The sequence below is a fragment of the Oncorhynchus keta genome, chromosome 13, assembly GCF_023373465.1.
Source record: "Oncorhynchus keta strain PuntledgeMale-10-30-2019 chromosome 13, Oket_V2, whole genome shotgun sequence".
Lineage (NCBI taxonomy): Eukaryota > Metazoa > Chordata > Actinopteri > Salmoniformes > Salmonidae > Oncorhynchus > Oncorhynchus keta.
Window position 1 is genome coordinate 12,145,293 of NC_068433.1, and position 20,841 is coordinate 12,166,133.

Below are 20,841 nucleotides of genomic sequence, written 5' to 3' on the forward strand. Positions count from 1 at the left end.
CCGGGCAACGGGAGGAGACGGCAGGACTTAGAAAACCGATCCACAATCACTAGAACCGCGGTGTTCCCCTGAGACGGCGGAAGATCGGTCAGGAAATCTATGGACAGATGTGACCATGGCCGCTGTGGAACGGGGAGGGGTTGTAGCTTCCCTCTAGGAAGGTGCCTAGGAGCCTTACTCTGAGCGCACACTGAGCAAGAGGAGACATAACCCTTAACGTCCTTAACCAACGTAGGCCACCAATACCTCCCCTGAAGGCTCCCCACTGTCCTCGTCACCCCAGGGTGACCCGAGGAGGGTAGGACGTGAGCCCACCGAATCAGCTTGTCCCGAACATCAAGCGGCAACCTTCGCCCCGCTGGACACTGAGGAGGCGCGGGTTCAGCCCGTAACGCCCGCTCGATGTCCGAGTCCACCTCCCATACCACTGGGGCTACCAGCTTAGAGGCGGGAAGGATGGGAGTAGGTTCGGTGGACCCATCCTCGGTGTCGTAAAGGCGGGACAGTGCGTCAGCCCTCACGTTCTGGGAGCCCGGTCTATAAGACAAAGTAAACCGGAACCGGGTGAAGAACATGGCCCACCTTGCCTGACGTGGGTTAAGTCTCCTTGCAGCCCGAATATACTCCAGATTCTGGTGGTCGGTCCAGATGAGAAAAGGGTGCTTAGCCCCCTCAAGCCAGTGTCTCCACACCTTCAGAGCTCTAACCACCGCTAGCAACTCCCGGTCCCCCCACATCATAGTTACGCTCCGCTGGGCTGAGCTTCCTTGAGAAGAAAGCGCAGGGGCGGAGTTTTGGTGGCGTACCCGAGCGCTGTGATAGCACGGCACCCACCCCAGCCTCGGACGCGTCCACCTCCACTATGAATGCTAGAGAGGGATCCGGATGCGCCAACACGGGCGCCTCAGTGAACAGCGCCTTCAACTTGTTGAATGCCCTGTCCGCCTGTGCTGACCACTGCAATCGCACGGGCCCCCAGCAGTGAGGTAATGGGAGCCGCTATCTGGCCAAAACCCGGATAAACCTCCGGTAGTAGTTGGCAAAACCCAAAAACCGCTGCACCTCCTTTACCGTGGTTGGAGTCGGCCAGTTACGCACGGCCCTAATGCGTTCACCCTCCATCACCACCCCGAGGTGGAAATGCGATATCCCAGAAAAGAGACGGCTCGTTTAGAGAACACGCATTTCTCAGCCTTGACGTATAGGTCATGCTCCAGCAGTCTTCCAAGCACTTTGCGCACCAGAGACACATGCGCGGTGTGAGTGGCCGAGTAGATCAGAATGTCATCGATATAAACAACCACCCCTGACCGCACAGGTCCCTGAGAATCTCGTCTACAAAGGATTGGAAAACGGCTGGAGCATTCTTTAACCCATACGGCATGACGAGGTACTCATAGTGGCCGGATGTAGTACTAAATGCGGTTTTCCACTCGTCTCCCTTCCGAATACGCACCAGACTATACGCGCTCCTGAGATCCAGTTTTGTGAAGAACTGCGCTCCGTGGAACGATTCCACCGCCGTAGCGATGAGAGGTAGAGGGTAACTATACCCCACTGTGATGGCGTTTAGACCTCTATAATCGATACACGGACGCAAACCTCCCTCCTTTTTCCTCACAAAAAGAAACTCGAGGAGACGGGTGAAATGGAGGGCCGAATGTACCCCTGTCCCAGCGACTCCGTGACATATGTCTCCATTGCCAACGTCTCCTCCTGGGACAGCGGGTACACATGACTCTTGGGAAGCGCAGCGTCTACCTGGAGATCTATCGTACAATCCCTTCCCGGTCGATAAGGTGGTAATTTAGTCGCTTTCACTTTACTGAAAGCGATTGCCAAATCGGCATACTCGGGGGAATGCACACCGTGGAACCCTGGTCTGGACTCTCCACCGACGTGGCACCGATGGAAACTCCCAAACACCTTCCAGAACACTCCTCTGACCACCCCTGGAGAACCCCTTGTCTCCACGAAATTTTAGGATTGTGCCGGGCCAGCCAGGAGTCCCCAGCACCACTGGAAACGCAGGCGAATCAATAATAAAAAAACTGATACACTCCCTATGATTCCCCTGCGTCACCATGTCCAGTGGGACCGTGGTCTCCCGACCATCCCTGACCCTAATGGCCGGCTATCTAGGGAGTGCACGGGGAAAGGAGAATCTATCGGCACCAGCGGAACCCCTAACTTAAGGGCGAGTCCGCGATCCATAAAGTTCCCAGCTGCGCCTGAATCGACTAGCGCCCTATGCTGGGAAGAGGGAAAAAAGTGAAGGAAAGAGATTAAGACAAACATATGGCCAACAAGGGATTCTGGGTGAGTCTGATGCTGACTCACCTGGGGTGACCGAGAAGCGTTCCGCCTGCCATCTCTACTCCCAGACGGACCCCCCCAGCACCGATCAGACGTGTGTCCTCTCCGACCACAGTTGGTGCAGGGAAGGCCTCCTCCTCCGGTACCCCTCGGCGCAGCCCCTCCCAACTCCATCGGAATGGGAGCGGAGGGACTGGGTGGTGGAACGCACAGGACCCTCTCTGAACGCCCGCGGGCAGCCAGCAGATTGTCCAGTCGAATGGACATGTCAATCAGCTGATCCAGTGACAGAGTGGTGTCCCGACACGCTAACTCCCGGCGGACGTCCTCTCGGAGACCACACCTGTAGTGGTCCATAAGGGCCCTGTCGTTCCACCCAGATCCGGCTGCCAAGGTCCGGAACTCCAGCGCGTAATCCTGGGCGCTCCTCCTCTCCTGCCTGAGATGGAAAAGTCGTTCTCCCACCGCTCGGCCGTCTATAGGGTGATCAAATACGGCACGGAAGCGGCAGGAAAACTCTGGGTAGTGCTCCCGCGCTGAGTCTGGGCCATTCCAGACTGCGTTCGCCCACTCCAGAGCACGACCCGTGAGGCAGGAGATGAGGACACTCACCCTCTCCGCTCCTGATGGAGTGGGTCTAACGGTGGCCAGGTATAGCTCCAGCTGAAGCAGAAACCCCTGGCAACCCGCCGCCGCTCCATCATAAGCCCTCGGTAGCGTCAGACGAAGGGTGCTGGAGTCGAGTGATGGGGAGTCCGGAGTCGGGGTGCCGAAGGTGGAGAGAGGAGACCACTCCTCTCCCATCGGTCCATTCTCTCCATCACTTGATCCATCGCGGATCCGATCCGATGGAGAATGGTGGTGTGGTGGAGAACCCGTTCCTCCATCGATGGGAGAGGGTTGGCTGCTGCTCCTGCTGACTCCATTCGATTTTATTTAGGTGCGGGATTCTGTAACACTTCAGGTGTCGTAGGGGTGTGGAGTCAAACGCAGGAGACAGTGAGTGCAAAGCTGTGCGTCTTTAATAGCGCCAACGCATCCCAGGGTGCTCACAATAGTAACGGCCCCAAACACAGGGCATGAGAATGTACAACAGAAAAAGTAACGACCAGGCACTAACACGTACTTCTAACAACAGAGCCGAAGGTTACACTGCAATAATCCCGCACAACAACCAGGCGGGCCGGCTGCCTAATAAAGACAAACTCATTAGCTGATTCAATCATGAACAGGTGCTACCACTAAACATACAAGGAGGGGGAGGAAAAACAATCAGTGGCAGCTAATAGGCCGGTGACGACGACCGCCGAGCGCCAACCGCCCGGGAAGGGGAAACACCCTCGGTCGGACTCGTGACAGAGGGAGAAAAGGATGGAGTTGACTAGAGAGAGCTGAAAGCTTTTCTGTACGAGGCTGCAATTTGGATTGAAGGTTGTTTTGCCCGAAATGAGTCACCTTCACAATCAGGAGAGGAGAAAGGGCCTATTCTAATGCCACTGAAGTAAGAGTGGCACTCTGGTCAAAGGGAATCAATCACGATCCGCCCCCCCTGTGTCTGTCTGTCTGTCTGTCTGTCTGTCTGTCTGTCTGTCTGGCTGTCTCGGTCTCTACATGCACACAAATGTGTGTACTTGTCCTGCAGACATTACATTTACATTTAAGTCATTTAGCAGACGCTCTTATCCAGAGCGACTTACAAATTGGTGCATTCACCTTATGACATCCAGTAGAATAGTCACTTTACAATAGTGCATCTAAATCTTAAAGGGGGTGAGAAGGATTACTTATCCTATCCTAGGTATTCCTTAAAGAGGTGGGGTTTCAGGTGTCTCCGGAAGGTGGTGATTGACTCCGCTGTCCTGGCGTCGTGAGGGAGTTTGTTCCACCATTGGGGGGCCAGAGCAGCGAACAGTTTTGACTGGGCTGAGCGGGAACTGTACTTCCTCAGTGGTAGGGAGGCGAGCAGGCCAGATGTGGATGAACGCAGTGCCCTTGTTTGGGTGTAGGGCCTGATCAGAGCCTGGAGGTACTGAGGTGCCGTTCCCCTCACAGCTCCGTAGGCAAGCACCATGGTCTTGTAGCGGATGCGAGCTTCAACTGGAAGCCAGTGGAGAGAGCGGAGGAGCGGGGTGACGTGAGAGAACTTGGGAAGGTTGAACACCAGACGGGCTGCGGCGTTCTGGATGAGTTGTAGGGGTTTAATGGCACAGGCAGGGAGCCCAGCCAACAGCGAGTTGCAGTAGTCCAGACGGGAGATGACAAGTGCCTGGATTAGGACCTGCGCAGCTTCCTGTGTGAGGCAGGGTCGTACTCTGCGGATGTTGTAGAGCATGAACCTACAGGAACGGGCCACCGCCTTGATGTTAGTTGAGAACGACAGGGTGTTGTCCAGGATCACGCCAAGGTTCTTAGCGCTCTGGGAGGAGGACACAATGGAGTTGTCAACCGTGATGGCGAGATCATGGAACGGGCAGTCCTTCCCGGGAGGAAGAGCAGCTCCGTCTTGCCGAGGTTCAGCTTGAGGTGGTGATCCGTCATCCACACTGATATGTCTGCCAGACATGCAGAGATGCGATTCGCCACCTGGTCATCAGAAGGGGGAAAGGAGAAGATTAATTGTGTGTCGTCTGCATAGCAATGATAGGAGAGACCATGTGAGGTTATGACAGAGCCAAGTGACTTGGTGTATAGCGAGAATAGGAGAGGGCCTAGAACAGAGCCCTGGGGGACACCAGTGGTGAGAGCGCGTGGTGAGGAGACAGATTCTCGCCACGCCACCTGGTAGGAGCGACCTGTCAGGTAGGAAGCAATCCAAGCGTGGGCCGCGCCGGAGATGCCCAACTCGGAGAGGGTGGAGAGGAGGATCTGATGGTTCACAGTATCGAAGGCAGCCGATAGGTCTAGAAGGATGAGAGCAGAGGAGAGAGAGTTAGCTTTAGCGGTGCGGAGCGCCTCCGTGATACAGAGAAGAGCAGTCTCAGTTGAATGACTAGTCTTGAAACCTGACTGATTTGGATCAAGAAGGTCATTCAGAGAGAGATAGCGGGAGAGCTGGCCAAGGACGGCACGTTCAAGAGTTTTGGAGAGAAAAGAAAGAAGGGATACATACATATGTTTGGGTGCGTATGTGTCAGTAAGACAACCATCTCCACAGCACAATGTGACCCAGACTCGACCTCCATCATATTTACCAAGCAGAAAGCATCTAAACCATCCATGTTCCACAGAGGTTAGAAACAGACCCACATATTATTACCGTTCCACTAACATCTCACAGGAGGTTGTCATAGATACTGAGAAAGATATGAGTCTGTGGTTAACATCTCACAGGAGGTTGTCATAGATACTGAGAAAGATATGAGTCTGTGGTTAACATCTCACAGGAGGTTGTCATAGATACTGAGAAAGATATGAGTCTGTGGTTAACATCTCACAGGAGGTTGTCATAGATACTGAGAAAGATATGAGTCTGTGGTTAACATCTCACAGGAGGTTGTCATAGATACTGAGAAAGATATGAGTCTGTGGTTAACATCTCACAGGAGGTTGTCATAGATACTGAGAAAGATATGAGTCTGTGGTTAACATCTCACAGGAGGTTGTCATAGATACTGAGAAAGATATGAGTCAGTGGTTAACATCTCACAGGAGGTTGTCATAGATACTGAGAAAGATATGAGTCTGTGGTTAACATCTCACAGGAGGTTGTCATAGATACTGAGAAAGATATGAGTCTGTGGTTAACATCTCACAGGAGGTTGTCATAGATACTGAGAAAGATATGAGTCTGTGGTTAACATCTCACAGGAGGTTGTCATAGATACTGCGAAAGATATGAGTCAGTGGTTAACATCTTTGGCACAAACAGGGAGCCGTCCAGGTGACTGTGTGTGTGTTTCTCATTGCCAGGCCAGCTGTTCCTTTCTCTCCAGCAGCATACCGCCCTGCGTCCGACTGCTGGCGTGCTTCTGACGCTAAGCAGGGTTGGTCCTGGTCAGTCCCTGGATGGGAGACCAGATGCTGCTGGAAGTGGTGTTAGAGGTCCAGTAGGAGGCACCCTTTCCTCTGGTCTAAAAAAATATCCCAATGCCCCAGGGCAGTGATTGGGGACATTGCCCTGTGTAGGGTTTCGGGTGGGATGTTAAACGGGTGTCCTGACTTTGTGGTCACTAAAGATCCCATGGCACATTGTAAGAATAGGGGTGTTAACCCTGGTGTACTGGCTAAATTCCCAATCTGGCCCTCATACCATCATGGTCACCTAATCATCCCCAGCTTACCATTGGCTCATTCTTCTCCCCTGTAACTAGTCCCCAGGTTGTTGCTGTTAATGAGAATGTGTTCTCAGTCAACTTACTTGATTAAATAAGGGTTAAATAAAAACTTGATCTGAAATACATTGACTCAACCTGACTAACAGGTTGGTCCATCAATCTAATTTCAACATAATCATCAGAACTATGTAAATGTTGAAATTGGATTGAAAATGACACATGTTCATCCTATATACATTATATTAGGTGGTTGGAATTATGTTTATTAATTAGACATGTGATTTAGCCTTGTTTCAATGTTGATAGTAAAATGGTGTCATGAATCAACGTTATTGTTTCAACGTCACACCATCAACCTAAATAAAGAGCTATATTGAAATAAAATGTGCATCCCAAGCTGCATTCTCAGAGTATGTACAGACCAGCTGTCTGGAGTGTTGACGGTCATATTCAATCCCTCCCTATCCCAGTCTGTTGTCCCTACTTGCTTCAAGATGTCCACCATTGTTCCTGTACCCAAGAAAGCAAAGGTAACTGAATTAAATGACCATCGCCCCGTACCACTCACTTCAGTCACCATGACGTGCTTTATTAAGGCTAGTTAAGGATCATATCACCTCCACCTTACACGACACCTTAGACCACAGGAGGTTGGTGGCACATTAATTGGGGAGGACGGGCTTGTGGTAATGGCTGAGGCGGAATGTGTGGAATGATATCAAATACTTCAAACTCATAGTTCCCATGTGTTTGATACCATTCTATTTACTCCATTCCAGCAGTAATTATGAGCCGTTCTCCTCTTAGCAGCCTCCACTGACCAAGACCCACTACAATTCACATGCCGCCCCAACAGATCCACGAACGACGCAACCACCATTACACTGCACACTGCCCTATCCCACCTCGACAAGAGAAATACCTACACTATATGTACAGAAGTATGTGGACACCCCTTCTGATGAGTGGATTCGGCTATTTCAGCCACACCCGTTGCCGACAGGTGTATAAAATCAAGCACACAGCTATGCAATCTCCATAGACAAATATTGGTTGTAGAATGGCCTCACTGAAGAGCTCAGTGACTTTTCAACGTGGCACTGTCATAGGATGCCACCTTTCCAACAAGTCAGTTCGTCAAGTTTCTGCCCTGCTAGAGCTGCCCGCGGTCAACTGTAAGTGTTGTTATTGTGAAGTGGAAACGTCTAGGAGCAACAACGGCTCAGCTGTGAAGTGGTAGGCCACAGAAGCGCACAGAACAGGACCACTGAGAGCTGAAGCGCGTAGCGTGTAAAAAAAGTAGTCTGTCCTCGGTTGCAACTCTCACTACCAAGTTCCAAACTGCCTCTGGAAGCAATGTCAGCACAATAACGGCTTGTCGGGAGCTTCATGAAATGGGTTTCAATGGCCGAGCAGCCGCACACAAGCCTCAGATTTTAGATGTGGAAGTTTAGATGGAAGTTTCGATGTAGTTCTCAATAGTCCTATAAATAGGATGCCAAACTCTTTGATATTAATAATACACTTTTACCTTTGGAATATTATATATTATAAACATGAACGCACATTTGCTCACGCGCACACATACACACACACACACACACACACACACACACACACACACACACACACACACACACACACACACACACACACACACACACACACACACACACACACACACACACACACACACACACACACACACACACACACACACACACACACACACACACACACACACTCTCCCACTCCCCTTTCACACATACAGTCCCCCCACAGCCTCCGGAAAAAAATGATGCTACTTTTATCTACGGTGAGGAGTGTGATGTATTGTAGTGAGTAAGAAGAGGAGAACACTAGACACTAAGACCAGACGTCTCCATTATGTTATCTTGTGTTGTGTTTAAGGCTTTAAGAGGGAGAAAAGGATGGAGTTGACTAGAGAGAGCTGAAAGCTTTTCTGTACGAGGCTGCAATTTGGATTGAAAGTTGTTTTGCCCGAAATGAGTCACCTTCACAATCAGGAGAGGAGAAAGGGCCTCTTCTAATGCCACTGAAGTAAGAGTGGCACTCTGGTCAAAGGGAATCAATCACGATCCGCCCCCTGTGTCTGTCTGTCTGTCTGTCTGTCTGTCTGTCTGTCTGTCTCTGCATGCACACAAATGTGTGTGTACTTGTCCTGCAGACATGTGTTTGGGTGCGTATGTGTCAGTAAGACAACCATCTCCACAGCACAATGTGACCCAGACTCGACCTCCATCATATTTACCAAGCAGAAAGCATCTAAACCATCCATGTTCCACAGAGGTTAGAAACAGACCCACATTTTATTACCGTTCCACTAACATCTCACAGGAGGTTGTCATAGATACTGAGAAAGATATGAGTCTGTGGTTAACATCTCACAGGAGGTTGTCATAGATACTGAGAAAGATATGAGTCTGTGGTTAACATCTCACAGGAGGTTGTCATAGATACTGAGAAAGATATGAGTCTGTGGTTAACATCTCACAGGAGGTTGTCATAGATACTGAGAAAGATATGAGTCTGTGGTTAACATATCACAGGAGGTTGTCATAGATGCTGAGAAAGATATGAGTCTGTGGTTAACATCTCACAGGAGGTTGTCATAGATACTGAGAAAGATATGAGTCTGTGGTTAACATCTCACAGGAGGTTGTCATAGATACTGAGAAAGATGAGTCTGTGGTTAACATCTCACAGGAGGTTGTCATAGATACTGAGAAAGATGAGTCTGTGGTTAACATCTCACAGGAGGTTGTCATAGATACTGAGAAAGATATGAGTCTGTGGTTAACAACAGCCATACTTCCTAAGTCCATGTGTTTTGGCTGAAATGCTGATGTCCAACAACAGTAAATATGAATAGCATAGGCAGCGTGTCCTCCATTAGATGTTATGTGGTTGTTTGAGGGTTGGTTTCTGTCTCTCTCTCTCTCTCTCTCTCTCTCTCTCTCTCTCTCTCTCTCTCTCTCTCTCTCTCTCTCTCTCTCTCTCTCTCTCTCTCTCTCTCTCTCTCTCTCTGTATATATATACATGGTGATGTATGCACAGCTGAACAAGAGGACATTACATTACATTTAAGTCATTTAGCAGACGCTCTTATCCAGAGCGACTTACAAGTACATTGGAGTGTTTAGTTTGAGAAACAGACGCCTCACAAGTCCTCAACTGGCAGCCTCATTATATAGTGAGAGAGAGATAGAGAGATAGAGGGAGAGAGGGATAGAGAGAGAGGCGGCCATACATTGTCTCTATCTGTATGACAAGCCCATATGCTTCTCTCAATGTAAACGTCTGTACTAACTCAACTAAGCCATATAACTCTACCTACATGTACATATTACCTCGACACTGGTGCCACCGCGCATTGTTGGTTAAGGGCTTGTAAGTAAGCATTTCACAGTAACAGGCCCGACCTGTTGTATTCGGCGCATGTGACAAATACGATTTGATTTGATGTTCCTCTGTTTGTAAACTCCCTCTACAAGCTAAGTCCAGTAAATGACAAAGCTAGCGTTTAACAAGCCTCCGGATCATTTGTCAAGTTAGAGCTATGAAATCCTGAATGAACAGGGATGCTTCTGTTCCTTTATGTGACTTGTCTAGGGACGTTGTACACATTATCCACTGAGCCGTAAAAGTGGCGACGAGATATCTGATAGGCTCTGACGTTTGGTTCGCCAACGGGAAGTCCGCATGCTCTCCTGCCGTTAAAACTCTCATCACATTGTTGTTTTGGGTCAGACGCTGACTTGAATCCAACAGAGAGGTGTATCAGATGTGATATAACCAACCAGGCCAGACAAGGCGACTGGGATTCGTTTAGCCAACATGGACCTTTATAAACAACCTGGATTAGTTATTACACTAAACAATTACAGGCATGTCTCGTTAAAAGTCCCTCGTGTTGCTGCTCTAAAATCCAGCCAAACATCACTGACATAGGTGGATGTATATACCCAAACAAACGTTTTTTTAAAAAGTAAACTCTATGGGACTTAATGTAAACTTTCCCTGACAGGCTAAAGCTTGACAGCGATATTCTGTATGTTTAACACGAGAACCATTCAGATTTAACTCGTTGTATGACACCCCGTGATAGAAAGTGAGGTAGATTATTTATTTGTTGACATTTTTGAACACAACTTCCCCCACTCTCATGTAGTTGACTTACTCAGGATCAGAACATCCCGCCTCACCCTCTCGGCTCTTGGAAAAAGGATACTTTGCGAGAGGGAGAGCGCAGGTTGAAAACAAGTCCCTATAAGGGGGTAACCGTGAGTCAGGGAATGCTGAAATAAACTCAGCTTCTGGCCAGGCCTGAAATATATAAACTTCCCTCTCTCCGTTGGGAGTGGGGAGAGAGAGGGTTGTACGGATGGTGGTGCCTCAGTAATTACCGGTTGGTCTCGGTGGTTCATAGGGTGGCAAAGGGCCGGAAAACTTTTCAGTAAATTTCCAGAATTCTTTCGGAAATTTTCCATGGGAAGTTAAGCCCGGGAATTTGGGGAATTTTGCTTAAATTATTCAAAAAAGTTTGATTATAACAGTGAACCTTTTTTGTGGGATACACATAAGGCAATTCTAGGTCTTGTGGCATGTTTTGGTTAAACTATCCCCAATTCAATGGAATCGCAACCATCTGCTTGCACAGTGCATTCTTCCATCACATGTACAGCTGATTCTCAAGCTAGTGCACACTAATGAGATGCTTTTGAGCCCACACTACTACACTGTCTGAGCCAAGGACTACATGCTTTCTGGTAAGTTTTGATTACAATACTGGGTGGGGTGAATATATTTTATATGACATACATGATTTTTTGTTAACTAGTAAATAGTAGCCGACAGCAAAGTGTGTTTAAATCATTTCTAACTTAACCATTTCTGCTAGTTAGTTGTTGCTACCATTTGGGTTTTATCTTGCTTGAGCCTGCTAACAGAGGAGTGTTAATTCACCTGTTTCCATTAAGGTTTCATTTTAAACATTTATCTTACAAAGGGGTTGTTTAATCTATCTGCTTAACTATTTCTATGTACATGGAATTGTGTTTGTTATTTTTGACAGGAAAATGCCACGGGCACTATCTGATGTGTGGAGACATTGCAGCTGCTGCAGCTGATGTAGAAGGAAAAGCTGTGTATATGTGCAAATACTGTGCCAAATCATATGTGAAGAATGCAACAAAGACGCAGAATCATCTGGCCAAGTGCATAAAGTTTCCTCAGCGCTCACGAAATAAAACCTCTGACAAAAGTCCCTCTACTTCTATACTATGTGGAAATGATGAATCAGACACCTTATCGATAGCAACAGCTCATGGTCCTCCTGGAATCAGATGTTTTTTTGACTCAATGGAGGAACGTAGTCAGAGAAATGGAGAGGAATGTCTTGCTCGAGCTGTGTATGCAACTAGTTCACCTCCGATGTTCCCAGGCAATGTGTATTACAAGAGATTTCTGAATGTACTTCACCCAGCATACACCGCTCCACCAGACATGCTTTATCTACACATTTTCTGGATGCAGAGTTCAACAGAGTTCAAGTGAAGGTCAAGCAAATCATAGAGAAAGCAAACTGTATTGCAATCATCTCTGATGGGTGGTTGAATGTTCGTGAGCAAGGAATAATTAACTACATCTCCACTCCTCAACCAGTATTCTACATGAGCACAGACACAAGGGACAACAGACACACCGGTCTCTACATTGCAGATGAGCTGAAGGCAGTCATCAATGACCTTGGACCACAGAAGGTATTTGCACTGGTGACAGACAATGCTGCGAACATGAAGGCTGCTTGGTCTAAAGTGGAGGAGTCCTCCCCTCACATCACACCAATTGGCTGTGCTGCTCATGCATTGAATCTGCTCCTCAAGAACCTCATGTCACTGAAAACAATGGATATACTCTACAAGAGAGCCAAGGAAATGGTTAAGGCACATGTGAAGGGTCATCAAGAAATGGCCATATCACAGTCTGCCGATGTGGACAGCCCCATCAAGAGGATCCTCCTGGATGATTTATTTCAGGAGAGAGAGGTAAGCAGCCTGAAACCTATAGCAGTAGCCATTGCACGGACTGAGGGAGACAATGCCATTCTGTCTGATGTTCAGACTCTGCTTGCAGATGTAAGAGAAGAAATCCGTACTGCCCTGCCCACTTCACTGTTGCTCCGAGCAGAGGAAACTGCAGTTCTGAAATACATCTAAAAGCATGAAGACTTCTGGCTGAAGCCCATACACGCCGCAGTGTACATGTTGGACCCCAAGTATGCTGGCAAGAGCATCCTGTCTGGTGCAGAGCTCAAGGCCTATGGTGTCATCACTACCGTGTCTCGCCACCTTGGCCTGAATGAGGGCAAGGTTCTTGGCAGTCTGGCGAAATACACTTCCAAGCAAGGGCTTTGGGCTGGAGATGTAATATGGCAGTCGTGCCAACATATCAGCCACCTCGTGGAAGGGACTTTGTGGATCTGAGGCTCTTTCCCCTGTTGCCTCAGAGTGCAACTGGTCCTTGTTTGGAAACACACACCCCAAAGCACGCAACAGGCTGACCAATACAAGGGTTGAAAAATTGGTGGCCATCTCAGCAAATTTGAGTCTTTTTGAGTCTGACAACGAGCTATCCTCAACAAGGTTGGAAAGTTACAGTGAAAATGAGGCCTCAGAGTCTGACGTTCAAGAGGTGGACATTGAGGAGGTCCAGGGAGAAGACATGGAAGCCAGAGAGGAAGACAACCACAGCTTTAGTTTCTAGACTATCATTTTACAGATGTATGTTGAAAACGTTTTTGGGAGATGCGATGGATCATTGGGGATCATTCAATATTCCCTTTCTTTTGTTGTTTGGTGAAATCATCCCATGTGAAGAGTCAACTCATTTAATTAAAGTTGAATTCGTAACCTTCTATTGGAAGTATTTAATCATTTGCAATTATGTCTCCTTATGATAAGATAAAAGGTTTATGTTTCTGTCTCCATATGATATGGTAAATATATCCAATGCAAAAAACATCTACATTTAAATGGTATTTGCCGACAAACCATGCAAATATACAGTGCCTTGCGCTTTTAACGGACCTCTGAGACTATCACAGTGCAGGTGCATTTATACGGAGACTTGATTACACACAGGTGGATTGTATTTATCATCATTAGTCATTTAGGTCAACATTGGATCATTCAGAGATCCTCACTGAACTTCTGGAGAGAGTTTGCTGCACTGAAAGTAAAGGGGCTGAATAATTTTGCACGCCCAATTTTTCAGTTTTTGATTTGTTAAAAAAGTTTGAAATATCCAATAAATGTCGTTCCACTTCATGATTGTGTCCCACTTGTTGTTGATTCTTCTCAAAAAAATACAGTTTTATATCTTTATGTTTGAAGCCTGAAATGTGGCAAAAGGTCGCAAAGTTCAAGGGGGCCGAATACTTTCGCAAGGCACTGTATCTTCCATACACCGGAGGGTACACACGAGGGTATTATCACTTTTATGTAATGGGTTACCAACATGTTCAAATAATGATTGACATATTTTCATTAAAAACTTGATTTTGATGAATTTATTCATACTATTTCAGCCTGCCACAAGATATAGTCCCGACACAAATCTAGGGTTGCTACCCAAGCCGGCTGGTCATTCACTCTATCGTTTTGGTTGCCAGAAACGCAACCCAGTCATTCAGTCTTTTTGTTCTGTATCTATGGACGCAACCCAGTCGTTCGTTCTAAATGTTCCATTGCCAAACTGGCTGGCAACGTTCTTATCCCTTCGCTGGCAAGCCAACTACGGCTAATTTACAGTCATGTCAAAAAGTGCAGCCAGAATAACAGCAAAGTAGCTGCATTTGCAGTTGTTTAAGCTGTTTTCTAGTGACTATTTGGGTACATCCATAACAATGAGCTAATGAGGTGCGATTTCACCTGGCATAGATAATGTGCTCACTCATCAGGACATTGTTGTTCAGAGGATCTAGCCAACAACACAGCTAACACAATCACTTCAATCTGAAGCTGGAAAGACTGCAAACTAAACTAGCTGCACTTTTTTCAATTGACATGTCGTTGTATATATCCATACAAATGATGCCAGCTGATTCATGATTTCAACTGGCTGAGAAACGCTGCCTGACTGTCTGTCTCGTCCCGACTCCCAACACGCTCATTACTATGGGACAGCTGGTGATCGAATTAGAATATTGAAACAATGTTGCAAATGTCGGAGAGACAGACAGCAAGGTTTATACAAATCTCTGCTGTTGAAAACTAAATGTTAGTCTAAAAGAAATGTGAGATAATGTCTTGATGTTTTTTATAGTTAAGATCAAGTTTATAAATTGCCTGGCTGGGCTGATGAGACAGTGGATTGCGCAGTCAGATGATACAGAGTAAATAGGCATTTTAACATCATAGATTTAGCCGGTGTTAATAACTTGTGGAATAGACACTGGCTGGAATGCTCTTTTAACCAATCAGAATTCAGGAATTTTTAACTTACATGAGGGCCCATGCAAACCTGACGAGCGCAGACACACACACAGACCAACAAGATCTCATAGTTTCAACGTATTATAAACAAACGTCTATTTTTGGCGCATTAATTCAGCATGGTTGCATGGTCAAAACAGGAACAATGCAGAGGTTAACCGTTTAGTCATTCATCCCGAGTGGTTAAAGTTAGGGCTATGGTTTGGGTTTAATAATTAAAAACGACATGCTGCTACCATCGGGTATCATCATTATGCTTAGTATTCTCGCGACTTGCACAAACACACACACTTTCTCTCTCCCCCCTCTCTCTCTCTCTTCTCTCCCTCGTTTTTACTGGGCTGGCATGTCTCTCTCCCTTCGTAGTCAGTAATAGCTGCTGTTGTGGTGGTTGTATGTTCCAGAACTCCTTCTCCAGCGTGTTTCACATGGAATATGAGGACCTGGGAGAGGCCATGGACACCACCAAAAGGTAAGGCGATAACCTCTATAAATGAAGATTTGAGGGATTGTGTTTGTAGGCCTATGAAGATGGGGTGGGGGAGGGGGGAAGTGAAAGAGAGAGTCCTCCTGCAATGATCTTGGTGTAAGGCCAGGAGTTTTTCCAGGTGAAAAGTAATGTGGTCAGGAAAAGCTCCTGACCCCAATTATGATGTTTAGTCAAGACCTCTCTGACTTTAACAGAGTTGACTCTAGTTTGAAGAAAAGTCCTACATCATCCCCCCTTGGCGAGAGCCACAACATTGGATCCGGAGCTACGGCCCTGTCCCTATTAAAGGACCCTGATATAAAAACTCTTCTACGAACCCCTTTTAAGACACATTTGACAGCTCCTCCATCACAATCTGTTTAGGAGCAATATGTCACATTAAAATGCGATTTTTCTTTCCCTTTTGGAAGGCTTTCAGAGATGGACTAACAAGCACAGCCCAAGGGCCCAGTGGAGAGCTACGGACTTGTTATGCTGCCTGACTGGCTATGTTGGGTGCCCACGTGGGCAGCTAAACTTCAGGTCTTAATAAGTAATAGGGAGGTCTGTCAGGAGATGGAAAGTCAAGTGTTGACTATTAGAACAATCATTGAGACTTCCTTCAACTTCATGCCTTTTTTTTCACAAGCTGTCCAAGATCAGGGTCTAATGACTTGGAGCTCAACTGAATTCAACACAATTGAACTCAGTTTAGGTTAACAACGATTTGTCTTCTATTTATCTAAACCATTCTTGGTAGCAAGAATAAAATTGCTGTACTATGTAATAAGTACTAATAAATACTAAATAAATACGAATAAATTAATATTAAATAAATACTAGTAAATAAAGACTAATAAATTAATATTAATATTAAATCAATACTAATAAATTACTATTAAATCAATACTAATAAATAAATACTAAATAAATACGAATGCATTAATATGAAATAAATACTAAATAAATACTAATACATTAATACTAAATAAATACTAATAAATTATTGTTGCTGCGTGGGTGTGTGTGTGTGTGTGTGTGTGTGTGTGTGTGTGTGTGTGTGTGTGTGTGTGTGTGTGTGTGTGTGTGTGTGTGTGTGTGTGTGTGTGTCAGTCTGTCTATTTGTCTGAGAGAGTGTGTTCTTCTCTACTGACAGTAGAGAAATGGGGAGAGACAGAAGGAGAGAGCTTGCTCCCGGGCAAGAGTTAGAGACAAAGAAACTGAGACATCCAGGAGGACAGAAGTGAAATGAAACAGACGCGGTTGTCCACCCCCCTCCAGCCCATTGTGTCTCGTTCTTTTACATTCTGGCTTGGCAGACCCAAACACGTTCTACTCTGTACTCCATCTTCTAATGGGCCAAATAGGTTGTTCTGTGTATACTGTAGGACTACTCCTGCCTGGGGAGCCAGTCATTTGTAGCCTTCTGCGGGGGCCCAGGGGATACAGCTAATAGCAGGATGTTAGCTTTGGCTCAGTGGTGGGAGGTGTTTTAGGAGCAGGCGCACGTACACCCCCACACACACACACACCGTATTAACACAGTTTACTTGCCAGGTTCAGCGTTGATGAGAACACACTGTGATAGTTAGCCCGAAGACTGAATGTCCAAGGAGTCTTTTTTAGATGAGGCCAGAACAGAACAACTTCTCTGCTTTACTCTTTGTTCTGTTCCGGAATGTTTTCGTGGAGGTGGAATCCAGCCCCTGGTGTTAACCTGTGACCCTGTTCTCTCGTCACACACATACGCACGCACGTACGCACGCACGCAAACAGGCACACACACACTATCCTGTCCAGTACCATTCAAGCCAATTCCATCACATTCTCATCAGTTTCTATTACCATCTAATCATATCTAGTCTAGATAAAGGAGAGCTCTGATGTGAGAGTTTTAATGATGACCAACACTCTCACTGTCACACTCACTCTCACACACACATCAAAGAAAACAGTGTGCCTACCGTATTGGAGCGGACTATTTTAGACTCAAATCCACTGGAGACTTATTCTTATACCTCTACACACACTCACTCACTCACTCACTCACTCACTCACTCACTCACTCACTCACTCACTCACTCACTCACTCACTCACTCACTCACCACATTGGCACGATGGGCCAATGCACCTTTGCTATTTAATAATAATACATTTTCTAAATAATTAGTTTCTTACAATTTAATTCAACGCATAATTGCATGATTTTCAAGTGTTAAAGGTATCTGACATTGTATCAGATAGACAACCGTGTTGTTACTATCATACATATATTTTTACAAGAGAAACTGTTACGTTTATATAACTATACTGAACAAAATATAAACTAAACATGTAAAGTGTTGGTTTCATGAGCTGAAATTAAAGATCCCAGAAATGTTCCATACGCACAAAAAGCTTATTTCTCTCAAATGTTGTGCACACATGTGTTTACATCCCTGTTAGTAAGCATTTCTCCTTTGCCAAGATAAGGACAATAAAAGGCCACTCTAAAATTTGCAGATTTGTCACACAACACAATACCACAGATGTCTCAAGTTTTGAGGGAGTGTGCAATTGGCGTGCAGAATTTCCACCAAAGCTGTTGCCAGAGAAATTAATGTTTATTTTTCTACCATAATTCGTTGTAGAGAATTTGTCAGTATGTCCATCTGGACTCACAACCGCAGAACAGAATATCTGCACAAACTGTCAGAATCTGTCTCAGAGAAGCTCATCTGCTTACTCGTCATCCTCACTGCAGTTTGACGTCGTAACCGACTTCAGTGGGCAAATGCTCACCTTCGATGGCCACTGGAGAAGCTCTTCACGCATGAATCCCGGTTTTACCTGTACCTGGCAGATGACAGACAACGAGTATTGTGTCGTGTGGGCGAGTGGTTTGCCGACGTCAACGTTTCCTGAGTGCACCACGGTGGCAGTGGGGTTATGGTGTGGGCAGGCACAGGCTACGGACGACGAACACAATTGTATTTTATTGATGGCAATTTGAACACACAGAGATACTGTGATGAGATCGTGAGGCCCATTGTCCTGCTAATCATCTGCCGCCATCACCTCATGTTTCAGCATGATAATGCACGGCCCCATGTCGCAAGGATCTGTACACAATTCCTTAAAGCTGAACATGTCCCAGTTCTTCCATGGCCTGCATACACACCAGACGTCACCCATTGAGCATGTTTGGGATGCTCTGGAACAACGTGTACAACAGCGTGTTCCAGTTCCCGCCAATATCCTGCAGCTTCACACAGCCATTTAAGAGGAGTGGGACAACATTCCACAGGCCACAATCAACAGCCTGATCAACTCTATACGAAGGAGAAGTTTCACACTGAATGAGACAAATGATGGTCACACCAGATACTGACTGGTTTTCTGATCCACACCCCTACCTTTTGTTAAGGTATCTGTGACCAACAGATGTATATCTGTATTCCCAGTCATGTGAAATTCATAGATTAGGACCTAATGAATTTATTTCAATTTCCTTGTATGAACTGTAACTCAGTAAAATCTTTGAAATTGTTGCATGTTGGCTTGGTGTGCGCTAGCCGGGGCTGGGCTTGGGGTGGGCTAGCCGGGGCTGGGCTTGGGGTGGGCTAGCCAGGGCTGGGCTTGGGGTGGGCTAGCCGGGGCTGGGCTTGGGGTGGGCTAGCCAGGGCTGGGCTTGTTGTGGGCTAGCCAGTGCTGGGCTTGGGGTGGGCTAGCCAGGGCTGGGCTAGCCAGTGTTGGGCTTGGGGTGGGCTAGCCAGTGCTGGGCTTGGGGTGGGCTAGCCAGTGCTGGGCTTGGGATGGGCTAGCCTGTGCTGGGCTTGGGGTGGGCTAGCCAGTGCTGGGCTTGGTGTGGGCTGGCCTGTGCTGGGCTTGGTGTGAGGTAACTTGTGCTGGGCTTGGTGTGGGCTGGCCTGTTGTAGGCTGGCCCGTGTTGGGCTGTTGTAGGCTGACCATGTTGGGCTGCTGTGGGCTAGCCTGTGTTGGGCTTGGTGTGGGCTAGCCTGTGTTAGCTTGGTGTGAGCTAGCCCATGTTGGGCTTGGTGTGGGCTAACCTGTGTTGGGCTTGATGTGGACTAGCCTGTGTTGGGCTTGGTGTGGGCTAGCCTGTGTTGGGCTGTTGTAGGCTGGCCCGTGTTGGGCTGTTGTAGGCTAGCCATTTTGGGCTTGTCTGGGCTTGATGTGGGCTAGCCTGTGTTGGGCTTGGTGTGGGCTAGACTGTGGTGATTTTAGCATGTAAATCTTGGCGGGGAAAACTCCCCCCAAATATTTTTGATGCATGCCAGCAAAGCCACTAAACAACACTGAACAACACTGAACAATACATGAATTGCACTATAACGGTGACAAACGGTTATACGCCCACAAACTGTTAGTCATCAAAACATTTAGTAAAAGTTTGAAATCAAAGTCAGGCATTCTCTGGATTTATGGTCCTTTCAAGACAACTGGGATCTCGTTAAAAAAAATGAGGTTGAATCATGACGTCGGTGATCTTCAAGTCGATGTTGTAGAAAGAAGCCTGAGTTCCAGTCGGAGCTAGTTTTTTTTCAAGTTCCCAGAACTCACTGAAGTCTGAGATTTCCCAGTTCTGAGTTTCCAGTTGTTTTGAATGTGGCAGAAATCCTGCTGTATTGACAGCATGGCCAATGTATTAAACCTTCTCTGGTCAGTGGTTTTAAGCTTGGAAAAGAGACCCTTAAACCCAGACTTGGACCACACACTCACTCCACTGAAGGATAGTGATTGCTTTGCAACACTTGCAGTTAGCCACTGATTCCTTCCAAACCACTCATTGTTGAATTTGCTATTTCCAACTTGTGTAATGTAATGTCCAATGGCCGATGAGCACCAATATGCTTTATCTATAATTTCTCTTCATAATTTGCTATATGACAAGGATTGAAATGGATTTGCCAGTAGATTGTCGACTTGATTCATGATGACTGCTAGCTTGCTAGCTAAGATTTTGAAAGTATGATGTTGACATGATCGGTCCAATCAAAGCTGTGGTAGATATAATATAATTTGATGTCATTTTATCTGTGGCCAGGACCTCTATACCAGGCGGTGTCAGTGGAAGGCCCTAAAAATTGTCAGACTCCCTAGTCATAGACTGTTTTCTCTGCTAACACACGGCAAGCGGTACCGGAGCGCCAAGTCTGGGACCAAAAGGCTCCTGAACAGCTTCTACCCCCAAGCCATATGACTGCTGAACAACACACACATACACACACATAGACTACATATGACTGCATACAACTACATACG

At 46.7% G+C, this 20,841-nt stretch overlaps 1 protein-coding gene across 3 annotated transcripts in view; it reads left to right on the top strand.

Moving 5' to 3' along the window:
* Nucleotides 1–20,841, top strand: part of LOC118392690 (cGMP-specific 3',5'-cyclic phosphodiesterase-like) — a 124,740-nt gene that overhangs the window by 71,972 nt on the left and 31,927 nt on the right. For all 3 annotated transcript variants that reach the window (XM_052459365.1, XM_052459363.1, XM_052459364.1), the window contains exon 8: nt 15,511–15,578. In XM_052459365.1, the coding sequence (XP_052315325.1) occupies nt 15,511–15,578 (68 nt within the window). The remainder of the gene's footprint in view (nt 1–15,510; nt 15,579–20,841) is intronic.